The 15,018-nt window shown below is 55.5% G+C and overlaps 6 protein-coding genes across 6 annotated transcripts; 5 read left to right on the top strand and 1 right to left on the bottom strand.

Moving 5' to 3' along the window:
- Positions 1-917: 917 nt before the first annotated feature.
- LMH87_009898 (uncharacterized protein) lies at positions 918-1,613 on the top strand (the record flags this gene model as incomplete). The annotated part of the gene is made up of 3 exons (XM_056196973.1): positions 918-1,240; positions 1,327-1,361; positions 1,579-1,613. 3 exons carry the CDS (start codon positions 918-920, stop codon positions 1,611-1,613), a joined length of 393 nt encoding a protein of 130 aa, XP_056054068.1.
- A 336-nt stretch (positions 1,614-1,949) lies between these two features.
- Positions 1,950-2,558, top strand: LMH87_009897 (uncharacterized protein; the record flags this gene model as incomplete). The annotated part of the gene is made up of 1 exon (XM_056196972.1): positions 1,950-2,558. The coding sequence occupies one exon, from the start codon at positions 1,950-1,952 to the stop codon at positions 2,556-2,558; it is 609 nt and encodes a 202-aa protein (XP_056054067.1).
- Positions 2,559-3,225: 667 nt separating this feature from the next.
- LMH87_009896 (uncharacterized protein) lies at positions 3,226-3,880 on the bottom strand (the record flags this gene model as incomplete). The annotated part of the gene is made up of 2 exons (XM_056196971.1): positions 3,226-3,449; positions 3,532-3,880. The coding sequence occupies 2 exons, from the start codon at positions 3,878-3,880 to the stop codon at positions 3,226-3,228; spliced, it is 573 nt and encodes a 190-aa protein (XP_056054066.1).
- A 3,127-nt stretch (positions 3,881-7,007) lies between these two features.
- Positions 7,008-8,438, top strand: LMH87_009895 (uncharacterized protein; the record flags this gene model as incomplete). The annotated part of the gene is made up of 1 exon (XM_056196970.1): positions 7,008-8,438. One exon carries the CDS (start codon positions 7,008-7,010, stop codon positions 8,436-8,438), a length of 1,431 nt encoding a protein of 476 aa, XP_056054065.1.
- Positions 8,439-9,301: 863 nt separating this feature from the next.
- LMH87_009894 (uncharacterized protein) lies at positions 9,302-11,892 on the top strand (the record flags this gene model as incomplete). Its single annotated transcript, XM_056196969.1, has 6 exons — positions 9,302-9,349; positions 9,426-9,449; positions 9,516-9,637; positions 9,696-10,177; positions 10,236-11,223; positions 11,280-11,892. The coding sequence occupies 6 exons, from the start codon at positions 9,302-9,304 to the stop codon at positions 11,890-11,892; spliced, it is 2,277 nt and encodes a 758-aa protein (XP_056054064.1).
- A 963-nt stretch (positions 11,893-12,855) lies between these two features.
- LMH87_009893 (uncharacterized protein) lies at positions 12,856-13,305 on the top strand (the record flags this gene model as incomplete). Its single annotated transcript, XM_056196968.1, has 1 exon — positions 12,856-13,305. One exon carries the CDS (start codon positions 12,856-12,858, stop codon positions 13,303-13,305), a length of 450 nt encoding a protein of 149 aa, XP_056054063.1.
- Between the last annotated feature and the right edge of the window lie 1,713 nt (positions 13,306-15,018).

Here is a 15,018-nt window from a genome sequence, read left to right as displayed (position 1 = left end):
AATCCATATTGTCACTAAATTTAAGGGATTTGGCTGGCGACGGTATACTATCGTTATTGACGGCCGCGCGTGTTATCAGTCACTGTCCATTGCTTTAGACAGACGGGACCCCATCCTTGCGGCAAAGAACTTCAACTCTATACTGGATACTGAATACTGATATCAATTTCTTTCATTGACACTAGAATGAGCTTGCGTAAGAAGCATTGTGCGATAGTCCGAGGACGTAGCAATCGCTTTTCTTTCTGCTCTTCACCTTGTGTTAGCTTATAACTACGGAGTAGGTAGAACAACAACGAGCGGGATTTCATTGCATCTGACATCCGCACTTGTTTTGCAGGTGGCTTTTTTTTTTGGCGCATAAATAATGAAATAGATGCGACGTTTACCAGTTTCCTTCTCACAGGTAGCCTCAGCAATTGTCCATCTGTAGCGTAACTCTAACCGCACTCCATTCAAACTCGCCCCTCGATGGCGCCGTGGCAACTGACGACCGCGCCGCCCCAAGAGAAAGGAGTGGCTGCACAGTAACTTTCCCGCTTTGCCAAGGTAAGTAACAGCCACCGCCGTCTGGCCCTGCCAACTAGCTCCCGCATTGTACCTGAGCTGGCCCCTGAAAGCTGTCGGATCCCGCTCAGCATTTTCAAGTTAAGCAAAGCGCCGCTGCCGTCATGGGGGCAAGTGAATTCAGCTGCCTGGTAGCAACACAGCCCGGAGGCGCCTGGCGCGGGTCAGTGGAGTCGCAAGCGGCCGTAGGCAGCACAATTCCGGCAAACAAAAGACAGTTCTCAAACGGCTTTTTTTTTCTTTTAGCTTGATACAAAGACTAGAAACAGTATTTTCTCTCCCTGCATTTTCTTGCGGCTTTCCTTTATCGTTTTGTTCATTTGTTTTTGTTTTGCACGCATTTCATCACCATGCAGTCCACCTCCGCTGAGCTGCCGCCGGCCGCCGCCGGACACGGCCCCGCCCCGTCTGCGCCGTGCAGCACAGCAGAAGCAGCCGCCCTGGAGCTCATGTCGCTGCCGACCGAAATTCACCTCGCCGTCGCGCAGCACCTCATCTACCCCGACGCGCTGTCGCTCAAGCACACCAGCCGGCACTTTCGCAGCCTGGTGCGCACCGACATCCAGCTCAAAGTGGCGTGGCTGCTGGAGCGTCGCCGCCTGCACCTCGAGTGTCCCAACAGCCACCGCTGCGACCTGGGCAGCGATTTACGATTCTGTCGCGGCAGCGTCTCGTAGGTTTTTCTCTTAAACACCTTTCTTCAAGTTCTTGTCCATAGCAAACAAAACATGGACAAGATTTGCTTATGTTTGGGTGTAGGCTACTCATGAGACGCCGGCGAATGCACTTTGAGTGTGAGTCACGGCCGGGGTTGGGATGTCTGGTCCATGGCACGGATAGATGCACTCACAAACCTAGAGGGCTTATGAGGTGGAAGGAATGGCTGAGAAGCAGTTTCACGGTTGAAATTTGGTGGTTTTTGGTGGCGCTGGTGCCGTTGATGCTTGTTTGTCTGTCGAGTCTTGTAAAGTATCCGTAAATGGAGCGGATTTGCAGCTGCTATGATCGAAGCAGCCGCGGTTGGCTACTTCTTCCCTATACTCTAATTATTAACAATATTGCCGTCTTTGCTTCTACTTTTCTAAATCCTTTCCGCCATACTTTGTCTACAATTAGACTGTCTCAAGAAGTGACTGTTCTCGACGGTGCTGACCCTAACACCGTGTGCTGGCTTTCACCCGTTTGTAACTGCTGCGCGCATAATGACAAACGCAGTAGTTTTGGATTGAATGCAAGCCTTTCATTTTACTTGTTTGAGACTCTGTCGGTGAGACTTACAGACATCTTTACTGGCCGTCATGTGTTGCTCACAAACTATATAATAGCAATCCCGCACCGCCCAATCCTAAACACAATCCAGCAACTCAATTCATTCAACCATCATGATTTTCTTTAACCAATCTTCTCCCTGCGACACCACCATCTCCTTTGTCCTACCTCTCATCGCGATAGTCCTACTCGTCATCGCGCTCTGCATTCTCTACGCCACAGTTAAGATCGCGGACACGCTGCAGCGCACCTCTGACCAGCTGATCCATATTCCCAAGCCAGGGAAGGAGCTCTCGCCGCAGGTCGCGACGCCTTCCGAGCCATCAGCGCCCGCTGTCGCTTCCGGCAGCGCAGCAGCACCACCGTCCGCTTCCAGGCGTGAAGCGGCGAAGCGCTCCGCTGCCGAGAAGATTGGTCCGTCGCTCACTTCCCGCCGCGAAACGGTGAAGCGCTCCCCTGCCGAGCAGCCGGAAACATTGCCAGTCTCCAGGCATGAAGAAGAGTTGAGGCGTCCTCATGCTGATAGGACTGATTCACGCCCGGTTCGCTACTCAGCCCGCTCTGCAGTACCATGGCTCGGTTTCGGCCGCGAAATGCCAAATCTCTTGCTCGATGGGCCGACCCTAGGGCAGTTGTTTAGAACATACTTTGATATGCTCGCTGAAGAATATGGAGGCTATCGAGACCATCAGCGTCGCAACAGGGAGCAGGACCTTTTGTGATGGTTGTTTTGTGTGTCGGCGCTCTGATTTGGTGGCTGGGTAGTTTTGCAGTACTTGTTAAATGGATGGAGTCGCTCGGGCTCATGAATGGAGTCTTCGGTCTTTGCTTTGATCAACTTCTCAAGTGGCCGTGGTGGCACTGGGCCAATTGGTGGCGGTCGCGGGCAGACGAGGAAGCGACGAGCACAGAGCTATCTGTGCAGCAGTGCAGAAAACCCGGGGCATGCTTTTGCATTTGTTTTTCTTCTATTATTAGAGCTACCATTGTCGTTTCTCTCATCAATCCCTCATTTACGCACCTGCGCCTGATTGATCGTGCCTAGTTGCTGCCCCAGCTGTGTGGCTTGCGGGTGAGATCTCGCCCGCCCCACGATAAAAAACGACTTCGAAATTTTTCCTTCCGTATTGGACTGCGCGCACATTTCGCTTCTGAATTGAATTGTCGTATTTTCATTATTCATCTATAATCAAAGTGATATTCTAAAACCTTGCGTCCAAACCCATGTAAAATGCAACGCTGTCTTGTAAAAACCGATTACTCCAATTACACGTATCTCACATAAGCCGACCGGGGTGCCACTATTAAGCCTGCACCAAAACAAACTTTCTTTTGGTAGTCCTTGGCAGATGATCCTCTCGGGTCCATTTTCTTGCCAGAAAAGAACAGTTACAACATGGCAGCGGCGGCGGCGGCGGCGGCGGCGCCAGCGTACATGTAGCCGGGAATGGCCGTGGGGGCAGCGGCGTTGTGTGTGCCCTTGATGGTGGTGGTGAGCTGGTCCTTGTGCGAGGGCGCCGTGGCATCGACGGTAACGGTAGCGACAGCGGCGGCCATGGTCGGGTTGTAGTGGGTGGACGTGAAGCCGCAGCCGGAGACGAGACGGTCAATGTCTTTTTGAGAGTGTTAGCAAGTAGGGTCCATCGCTGTGTATGTTGTGTGTGTGTGTGTGTGTAAGAGATTGTGAAAACGTACCTTTGACGTCGTCCGAGTCAATGTCGTCGTCGTCGTTGTGGTCGCCGAGGCTGCGCTTGGCTTTGACGTGCTGGTGCATGCAGTCGGCGCACTGGGCGGCAATCTGGCCGACCTTGAAGCTGTTGTTGGTGCAGACGCACTGGTTGTGGAGGAGGTCCTCGTCCTTGCCGTCACCGAGGCCGAGATCGACGTCGCACTGCTTGGAGAGGGTGGCGACGGGCTGGCAGATGGTCTTGCACGACATGGGCACGTCGTCCATGTCGAGCTTGAGCTCCTCGGTAGAATCGTCGAGGAGGCCGGCGGCGGCGACCGAGGCCAAGCCCAGCGCGGCGAGGGTGGTGAACTTCATAATTGTGAATTGGATGCTACGGATTCAGTTCAGGTAGGAGGAGTTTGGTATTCGTGGATGGATGAGATTTCTGAAGTTGGGGCTGGAAGTGGTGAGGGCGATGATCAGAGGATGCTTTCTGGGGTGAGAGGGTAAGCAGTAGTTATATATCTCTTCTCCCCCGGATACAAAGCACCGAGGAACCGATATAAGCCCCAGCCACAACGTCATGGTGCCGACCCAGCAGCGCGTAGGGACGAGAAGAGGAATTTCCTAATGTGACGGCGACGGGCAGTGTAAAACAGTAATCCGTGTGCAAGGGTGGCGGCAGGGGGGGGTTTGCAAGGCAAGGGACTGTTGACGCCCAGGGAAAGGGCCCTGCCTGTCCGGATATGCGGCCGGAGATGGGGCTTGGGCGCGATTTTTTTTTTCCAAAGCTAGCAAATGATGATTGGGTCCGGCTACGTAGGCTTTGCAGTGTTGCATCCGCAAAAGAAGACGGCATGTTGAGAAAGGCTGGGCGGGCGTCGCACGGAATATGTTGAATCGGGTAAGCAGAGATGCAGGCCCGACATCGTGTATACCGGATTGGGAATGGCGGGTAAGGCTGGCTGGTGGTTTTCGAAGCCTGTTTTAGTGGATGCAAAGCAAGTCTAGTGGGCAAGGGGCGATGATAACGGGCTTCACCAGCCATTAAAGCATCTGTCATCTGTACCGCGTTGTCTTGCAGCGCTTTCATCTGTTGGTGCTGTATGTGCAGTTGGTAGCCAAAAGACGGGACAGGTGCATCCACCATGTCTGCAAACTTTGGGAAAGAAGTACAAGAGACTTGATTAGTCCCCAGTCAGAAGTAAAGAACCACTTCCCTTGTCTCAGTTGCGCCATACATGTGCTGTCATTTCTTTCTCTCAGCCTTCCGTGCCGCCTGGCCCACTCACCACACCTTGTTACATGCGAATCCCGTTCCCGCACCTTTTTCAACCAGACCTTAGTTACCTATTTCCCAAATCCCGTTCAGCATCGCCAGCATCAATCCCGTTCCTGTGCGACGACCATGACGACGCCCATGTGGCTGTGCGGCGCGCAATATCGATCGCTTGTTAATCCCGATGCAGTTCCGCAACGCCCGCACGATCCAAACTATTCGCCGACGTTCCCAGCGAGCGTCTTCGCCAGTTCCCGGATCACCAGCGAGGCCGCCCGCCGCTGATGCCTAGGTAGGTGTGGTGGAACCTCCAGTCAGCCAGCAGCAACAGCCCTGTTGCCCGCTGATCCTCCGCTGTGCTCCCTTCTTTCGCCAAGTCAAGCCGCCCAGTAAATACTCTCTGTCGCAGTTATGGCCGTAGTTGTCAGGCTGGCGCTACATCATGCCTACATTCGTTTACTTGCCGGCATCGCTCGTGCCGACCGAGGCCCCCAATGGCCTTGTTCGCATTGCCACGTCTTTTCTTTGCTTTGCTTTTTCTTCGTCTTTTACCTTATTACATCTCTGATGGAATTGAAAACCCTATGGCCGGTCAGCTCTGGTGCCCCGGTTGTCATCTCTTGCCCGGCTTCCGCTTCGCCACCGAGCGAGATCCGCCAGTCGCCAAGCCTCTGGCTGAGTTGATGAGTGGGCGCCTCGCTCCAGCGATGCACCACCCGTAAGATTGTCTCACCCGCAAACCATCATGGCACCAACTCCCAGGCCAATCAATTCGAAATTATGTTCAGCTTGGCGAGTTAAACGGTCCGCTTCACGTCCGCTGACAAGAGCTGCTGGGCGGGTGTATATAAACCCGCAGTACGTGCTTGGCCCTGCGCAAAAGCACATGCGCATTCGGCAAGGTGGCTGCGTAGAGACTGTATCCTGAGACGAAATTAACCTTCTATCTCCTCCATTATCGAATATACCCCATATCCAAGATGCAGGTGAAATGTCCATAAACTGTCTGTCTCGGGGCATTAGCGCGGTACGAATGTCGACCTCCAAGAACTAAAGCTATGCTTTCATCTATATGGGCGCTGCAAACTCGTTAGCAACGGGAGATACTTGCGAAAATGAAGGGGCAATTTAAAGTTGGCAGCCTTGGGTCCTGGAAGATCGACATGGTAGCACCCTCAACAGGATATGGAGAAGGGCATTGTAGGTAGGATTGGCAGGCTCGGCAGTCAACTGTCGTACGATGATCTTGGCGCACCAGTAATAAGCTCATGAGGCCCTTATGCTAGGCCATACTGAATTATGATTGGCGGTAAAGTGGCATCCTTCCTCTTCTGTCCGCCGTTGGTCTACGTTCGGTATAGTTCATGCAAGTGCATCGCTATGTATAGATAACTTGTCTTCTTATAGACAACTGCTAATTCTAAGCAGTCAATTCTAAACGGCATTGCAGTTGGCCGTTCTGCACAGCATACCGTGAGACGATGGACAGACTTGGCCACTTCTGGTTGAAGCACAGGCGACGTTACCAGCATATACTGGCTTGCCACACGAAAACCGAAGCATGGCAGCTCTCGGTTCTACTTTGATGGCTGCCTAGTGAATGCGCTCTTAGCCATACCTCGTTAAAGAGCCCGTGTATCCCCCGCAAGCCTGTTTCCGTGGCTGTCACTTCCGATGTAAGCGCAAGAGTATCGCTGGTTGCTTGCGGTGGGGAAGCTCAGTGCCAGTAGTAAGAAAATTTAGGTAGAAGATTTCAGTTACACACTTCAGGTTCATCTCATCGGGTCTCTTTTTCCCTTTTCTTCAGTGTCATGACTCTTCACGGCCGCCTTATGAGCTACTTCGCAGCGGTGTAGAGCCGGGCAGAAATTGGGATTCTACATGAACTCATCCCGCGATATTCCTACTTTTAGGCTTAGCCGTGACAGTTCAAAAGATCGATTGCTTAATTTCACATTCCAATGATTGACCGTGCTGCGTCCATGTAGTGGTCCAATCTGTCAAACGCCCAGTGCGATTACACAGTGCACTGGCCAATTCAGACTGTCCCCTCAACCTCCGACAATAGCTCGTGATTTTCGGGAGCTCTGCAAATCGACTCCCGATCGCGCAGTGACTTTTACCACAGCAACAAACCAACCTTTCGGCTGGCAGACGAGCAGGACATCAGGGCCAAATCCACAGCACCGGCCCGGACCACTGTCCTTTCCCCCCAACGCAACCATGTCCGCCATGCCCACGCTTCGGCAGTCGGCCTGCTGTCGGTTCCCCGTCCGACCCCAGACAGCGCAGCGACTCCGAACGACTAGAACGACCACGACGGCGCGATTTGCCTCGAGCTCCTCCGGCGGCTCTATTGGCCTTGGTCGCGCCAAGGTCGCCCTGTACGCCACCGCCCTCGCCGCGACCGGTTACGTCGGCTACCTCTACGTGACGGACACACGCGCCTCGCTCCTCCACCAGCACGTTGTCCCGCCGCTGCTGCGCACCCTCTTCCCCGACGCAGAAGATGCGCACCACGCGGGATCCAGGATCCTACAGTTCCTCTACGAGGCCAACCTGCACCCGCGCGAACGGCCGCACCGCCACGCCGAGCCCTCGCAGCTCACGACTGAGGTCTTTGGCGCCACCATTGACAACCCTGTCGGCATCTCGGCGGGCCTGGACAAAGACGGCGAGCTGACCGACTTGCTCTTTGGCCTGGGGGCTGGCGTTGTGGAAATTGGCGGCATCACGCCCATGGCGCAAGCTGGCAACGAGCGCCCGCGTTGCTTCCGCGTCTCCGGTCTCGACGGCCTCGTGAACCGGTACGGCCTCAACTCGCAGGGCGCCGACGCCGTGGCCCAACGCCTGCGCACGCGCGTTCGTCGCTTCGCCAGGGCGATCGGCGCCTCGGAGGAGCAGGTGCTCAACGGCGAGACCCACGTCCCGCCCGGCAGCCTGGTGGACGGCCGCCTGCTCGCGGTGCAGGTCGCCAAGAACAAGGAGACCAACGAAAAGGATCAGGCAGCGGTGGCGGCCGACTACGTGTACTGCGTGCGCCGCCTAGCGCGGTACGCCGACATTGTCGTCGTCAACGTCAGCAGCCCCAACACGCCCGGACTGCGCGACCTCCAGGCCACGGAGCCGTTGACGCGCCTGCTCACGGCCGTGGTCGACGCGGCGCACACGACGGACCGCAAGACGCGCCCCAAGGTCATGGTCAAGGTGTCGCCCGACGAGGACGACGACGCGCAGATGGCGGGCGTGGTCGAAGCGGTGCACCGCAGCGGCGTCGACGGCGTCATCGTCGGCAACACCACGAAGCGGCGCACCGGCGTCGTCCCCGACGGCGTGCGACTGTCGGCCAAGGACCAGCGCTCGCTGGCCGAGACGGGCGGCTACTCGGGCCCGGCCATGTTCCCGCGCACGCTGGACCTGGTCGGCCGCTACCGCAAGATGATGGACGCCTACGCGCTCGAGAGCCACGCGACCACCGCCGACAGGGGCGACGCGCGCAAGACACTGTTTGCGACGGGCGGGATTACGAACGGCGAGCAAGCGCTGCAGGTGCTCAACGCTGGCGCCAGCGTCGCCATGGTGTACACCACGATGGTGTATGGCGGCGCGGGCACGGTTACGAGAATCAAGAGCGAGATGGAGAAGCAGGTATAAAGTAGAAAAAGGAAGCGAAACTGGGGGCATGCATGTGTTTGTTGGAACGGCGTTATTTACACAATGAGCAATTACATTTATCAGATTCACTCTCCGCAACGTGTTTAATGCAGCGGACGGCTGTTCTGGGGAACCCGAGGATAGAAGATCACATCACCGTGCGTCATGCTGTACAGCGCGGCTAAATTGGGAGTCATTCGGTGAACCTGACCTAGGCTGCAATGTCATGTCTTGGCGGAATTAAATTAAATTGAATTGAAATACGACAGGCACGTGTAGCGCGCTCACTGCATGGCCTTGCAGTCTCAGGGACGGTCGGTGTTACGCGGCCCTCTAGGGCTGAGAGACTGCCAAGACCAGACTAGTTGATGCTCGAAATTTGTATGGATGCGATACTTGCTAGGTTACTAGCCCAACTCTGTTTATTAAGTTATTACTGGCTCTGCAATCGATGATGCACACGCTTCTGCACTGCCGAGTGGGCGATGCTAAAAGCGGGAAGATGGGGCTGTGCGGAAAAAAATGGCGAGGCTGCTGCTGTCTGCTGTGTGGCGGAGGCTCGCTGGTGGATTTTCAACGACTGCGTTTGCTGGTGGATAGTTGGCCCTTTTCCTCAATCTTGATGACATCTTTGGGGGCCTTTTCATCTTTTCAACAAATTCCAGATAAAGACGATTCGCAACGACGTAGAATCGTGAGGTCGCCCATCGCCTCGCGTCTGTGACAATCAATCGTCCGCACCCCCCGCATTGATCCCCCGATACCCGACATCGTCTTGGCCGGGCACGCGCGCATGAGGCACAGCCGTTTTCCCCGCTGACAAATTCACCCTGTATATCGAGAACAGTGAGAGTATCGCGGGCATGTCGACGCCGGAATACCTACCTAACGAGCAGCCGGCTCGTCGAGCGGTATGATGACACTGAGAACGAACTCATCATGTGAGTCAAGTCGGGAAGCTAATGAGGACGGCACCACCGAATCTAGTGCGATCAATGTAGACGAAGCAAGGTATAGCAGACCCGAGACTTGGTGATTCGTTTGAATGAGGGGAAGCTAATTAGCATCGATGTATAGACGCGCTGTGATAAAAAGGTGCCCTGCTCCAGCTGCAAGTCGGCCAAGCGCACATGCACGACGACAGGCGCCGAGAACCCAGGCCTGCAGCGCAAGCAGCGCATACACATCTCATCACTCTAGTGCGCATTCTCACTTCTTATTAGCGGCCACAGGACTGACTTGACATCCCCCCCGTAGTGAGCAAAAGATTGACAGGATAGAGGCCAGCCTCGGCAGCATCGAGCGGCTGCTGCAGCGCCGTGAGAGCCAGCGCTCATCCACCCACGACAGCCATGGCTCCGACAGCGGCGGCATCGGCTCGCCCAACGCGAGCGTCACCATCTCCGACTCGTCGGCCATCAACACGCCCGCTAACATTGACTCGGCCGAGCCCGAGCCCGACCAGGGGCTCAACGTGCAGACCGACATCACCGTCGCGCTGCTCAAGCAGGCCGTCCGCAGCACCACGCTCTACGGCGTCGACTCCAAGATGGGCGCCGCCCTTGGAAGCCTGTACGACCTGCTCGGCAGGCGCCACCTCAGCAGTCCCGACGGCGGCGGTGGTGCTGGGAGCTTGACGTCGCCGTTTCCGATGCAGAAGCCCGTGCCGCCGGGGGGCGTGGGCAAGCTGGAGATGCCGCCGCTGCAGGTGACGCTCGCCGCGCTGGAGAGACTGACTTGTATGACTCTTACTTCCAATGCACACTAATTTAGTCCCCTGCTGACTTGGTGTTATAGGCAGTCCGCCGACGCTGCTCACGATGCTCTGTTCCTCGATAGGGCTAGATGACATTGCCGAGGTCTGCAGACGCGAGTATGAGCACCTCGACAATATTTCTAGCATCAAATTTGTCCTCATCAGCTCCATACTCTACCATATTTTTGAAGAATCCAGCATGCTGGGCATCTCGCCGGAGCTGCTCGCAGAGTACAAGGCTCATGCCAAGCTCTGCCGAGCAAATGTCGATACTGGCCTCGCCAACTTGCCGCTACTACTATCCTCGACAGCAACAAATGTGCAAGGGCTTCTACTAGGAGCCTTTGTCTCCATCGATCAGTCGCGGCCAGCCGTCGCATGGCAGCTGTGCACCACGGCCGCGCAGCTCTGCATCGCCGCCGGCTTCCAGAGCGTCAGCGCGTCCATGCACAAGTCCCCCGAGGAGATCCGCCTCGAGCGTATCCTCTTCTGGAACGTCTACATCCTCGACAAGGCGCTCTGCCTGCGCCTCAACCGCGGCTCCTGCATCCCCGAGTACGACATTGACATCCCCCCCGAGTTCAGCTTCCACTACGACGCCGGCGCCATGGGCCACCACGACACAAAGGGCATGACCAAGTTCTGGGTGCGCGCCAGCATCACCCAGGGCCGCATCTACGAGCACCTCTACTCGCCGCTGGCGCGCACCACGCCCGCCGAGACGCGCGTCGCCCACGCCAAGGCCCTGGCCGCCGAGTGCCGCAGCCTGCTACAGGAGGCCAAGGCGCACCAGGAGCAGTACCCGGCGAACCAGCACGCGCCCATCCTGACGGAGATTTTCCGCATCGGCGAGGAGATTCAGCTGTCCATCAACCTGACGCTCGTGTACCAGGCCGTCTCGGCGCTCGACGGCCAGGGGGTGTTTAAGAATGAGTGCGTTGAGGCTGCGAGAAGGGCGATGCGCACGCATAAACGCTCGACGCACCTGATGCGCATGGGGCCGTATGCAAAATCGAGCTACATAAACTGGTATGTCCCGAACTTTTGCGCCGAAGCTTATAGAGTTGCTAACTTCGATATGAAAGGACAATACTGCATACGCCGTTTGCGCCTTTCTTCGTTATCCTCCGTCACGTCCTCGAGACGCTCTCCATAGACGACCTCGTCCTCCTGCAGGAATTCATCGAGTCGCTCAGCCACGCGCTCGACGTATCGAACCGCCTGAAGCGCTTCCACCAGCTGTGCCACGTCATGTGCGAGGTGGCCGGCCTGTTTGTCGGCGTCAAGCTCAAGCTCAACAACAGCAGCGTCACCGTGCCCGAGATGCCGCAGGCGCTGGACAACGTCAACGACCTGCTGCACCAGCAGTTTAGCATCGGCCAGCCACCGCCGCAGGAGCTACTACCTACCGCTGCCGCCGCGCCGCAGGAGCAGAAAACTCAGCAGTACCTGGAGAAGCAAATACCGGGGACGGGGCCAAGCTTCCAGCAGCAGCAGAGCTTGGGGAATGTGCTGCAGGAGGCGCCGCCGCCAGCGGTGGTTGTCGGGGGCGATCCGTCAATGGCCGCGCTGCCGCTGGAGTGGGATCCGACGACGATGGGGACAATGGACTGGACGGCGGGCTATGAGAACATTCTCAACCTGATGCAGGATGAACTGCAAATCTTGGAGAATTACCCCAACGCAGGGCTGTTTTAACCGCGGGACCTGGATGCTGTCTCGCCGGCCATCACCACTCATACCAAGTCAAGGCGCACTTGCGCCATTTCGTGTACATATTAATCGAAAAATTCCACTGCCCACCTTCCTTGCGCCCGGCCGAGGCTGGGCCACATTTACTTCGCTCGTTTTTCATTTCTCGACACATTCCTCTGCACTGGGGGCATCGCTGACCGGTCGTCTATGTCGGATGATCGGTCGTGCATGCCACGAAACTAATCAGAGCCGCAGGCCCCGTCTGGAGCACTAATGCGTTTTCCATTCAATGGCAACGGCCGATCTTGGTGCCACAAGAGCATTCGTCAGCGTGGCATAGCTGGCATCCTTTTTAAACCTATCAGCCGGCTGGGTGGACCGAGATGCAAGACATCGACGCTATGATCCCATTCTCGATCTAGTTTTTGTTAGCGCCTATTCCAGCCAAAGATTCGACGTTGCGTGGCTATTGCATTGCGAGTTGCTTGTAAAAAGTTCTTCCTAGGCCGTTGCTGAGCAATATAATATTCAAATTTGGGCATGATAATGATTTCTATGTGCGACAGGCAATGCCAAAACGGCTTATCTTGCTGATGTTAAGTGTCTCTCAAGTCGAAAGATTCGACAGGCGATCAGCGGCCTTGACTCACATAATCTGTTTCAGTAGCTATGTCCATGAGCTGCGGACATTCCAGCGTCTCCCTGACTACGTCAAGATTCCCCAGCCACGATGCCTGTCATGAAGCGCCAGTCACAATCCTTTGCGAATGAAGCCTCATCAAGGCCTGCTAGTGCCTCGTTCCCATGTCACGACTCCAAGTATAAAGCGCTCCAGCTCCTCCTTCCGAAGAGTTCTATCCAAGCACAACAGCATCTACAACCCTCTTCACATCTACAAACTCAAACACTTTCTTCATACATCAACTCTTTTCTCTCCCTCAAAACTTTTACACACACTTTTCGAAAATGAAGTACAGCATCGCCGCCGTTGCTTTCCTCGTCGCTGGCGCCATTGCGGCGCCGACTGCCAGCATGATCGAGGACCGCCGGATGACGGCCATCCACGTCCTCTACGACAACAAGCAGTCCCTGCAACTGACGCCTGAGGAGGCCGACGTCTTTGACAAGTTCATGGACATGATGGGCACGATGCAGCAACGCGACACCGAGGCCGGCGCACCCATGACTACCGGCGGTGCCCCTGCCCCTGGTGGTGGCAGCCCTCTCGGCAACCTCACAAGTCTCCTCCCCCCCCAGGTCCAAGGCATCATCGATAAGATCACTGGCGGCAAGAAGGGCGGCGCTGCTGGAGGCATGCCACCAGGCGGCGCGGCTGGCGGCATGATGCAGGGCGGCGCGGCTGGCGGCAAGAAGGGCGGCCTTCTCGGTGGAGCCCTCATTCCTGGCATCCTCTAAGTGATTGGAAATCACTCGCACACATACACACACAAATTCGTTGTGGCGGGCTCGGCTGTCTGGTGGAAGACGAATTTGGCGTTCTAATGAAGGACAAGGGCTGCCGCGACGGTACCTGGTGTACTTTGAGGTTTAGCTTTAGAATAATGACAAGTTAGCAATGATGCATTTCTCAGACATTTGTACCTTCGAGTTGATGACGAGTTTAAAATGACCTAGACGTGCTTTCCTAAGTGAGCATGGAGGAGTTTCTGACATTCAAAGAAGTATGCGCGTACTGGAGATATTTCTCAGGTGAGTCATTTTTGCAATTCCGACGACTGGCAAAACTTGAACCCCTGTTTCTTGGCCCGGGTGTAGACGTGCTGCATAGGTTGCCCAGATTGGGGACGCCTTGAAACGAAACCGCGTACAGCCGCAAGGTTATGGGTGGACTGAACCTAGGGAAAGCATACAATCTAGAATGCCCGATGGAGCAATGCTGTCCTGTAACTGAGTTAGTAGGCGAATGTAAGCATCGCGGCCTCGCAGAATCACGAATTACTCCTCGTACTTGTTAAGCTATAGTATTGCCTTAATCCTCTTTTCTACCTGACCCTATGTAGGTGTGGCACCATTTACCCAGCCTTTCTAACATGTCCATCATGTATCGCTGTGCAGTGGGAACATGGCCCTGCCCAGGATAAATGACAAATTCGCACGGTAGTCCGTGAGCCCTCAGTGCTCGGCGGTAGCCTTCAGCCTGCGGGAACGGACAGCGTTGGTCGTCCCGGCCGTGAAGGATGAGCATGGGCGGGATCACCCTCTTGCCAAGTAGGCGAGACTGCTCGACAGCGTGCGCAACTTCGTAGATTGCACTACCCTTCCTTCCAGCAGTGCAGTCCTTTGATACTGTCCATGGCGGTCGACCGCCACTGATTTCAGTCTCAGCTCCAGCCCTGCAATCAGACTCAAGGGTTAAGCTGTCCCAGTCACTAATTCCTGCCCCTGCAATCGTTGCGTTGAACTGCCAGCCAAGGCCATGCAAGCCGTTGCGCACACTACACAAGTACGAGAGGTAGCCACCCTGGCTCCAGCCACCGGCAATCAGTCTTTCTGCATCGGCGAACCCGCTCCTTATGGCGTTATCAGTAATGCTGATAATGTCAGAGTAGTCAAAATCGCCCACTCCGTCCCTACTGTACGCCGCAAACCTCTCGCCTCGGCCCTTGGAGCCGCGGTATTGTGGAAGCAGTATGCCATATCCTTGTGAGAGAATATATGAGCGCCCAATTGAAGTAGGTTGAGTCGAAAGACTTGTTATCGCGGGCCGTTGGGCCTCCATGAATAACGACGAACGTGGGCAGGGGTTCTTTCGGCATGCCGTTGGCGCCGACTTTGGTAGATGGCACTAGATATAGGGCATCGAGTTCTTCTTTTCCATCAGACGACTGGTTGTTAAGTACTGTGCACGATCCAAAACACTTTCCGTCCAGGGATTTTCCGTGATTGGATAGCTTAATCGTATTCTGCCCTTCTTTGATAGTAAAAACTTCGTAGGGGTTGTTGATGTCGGATAGAGAAGCGGCCAGAACAGACCGGCCGCCGGTTTCTGCATCAAAATAGACGTCCCAAGCATCAAGCTTTGTATCCTGTGTAGTGAGAATGGGGCTGCCTACCTCTCTAATCACGGTTGCAAGTCGCGACAGACAGATTGCCAGAAGCTTTCCGCCT

Source organism: Akanthomyces muscarius, chromosome 5 (assembly GCF_028009165.1).
Source record: "Akanthomyces muscarius strain Ve6 chromosome 5, whole genome shotgun sequence".
In the NCBI taxonomy this organism is placed as follows: Eukaryota; Fungi; Ascomycota; class Sordariomycetes; order Hypocreales; family Cordycipitaceae; genus Akanthomyces; species Akanthomyces muscarius.
The sequence above is the reverse complement of the archived record's forward strand: the minus strand, read 5'-3'. Positions and strand labels throughout refer to the sequence as shown.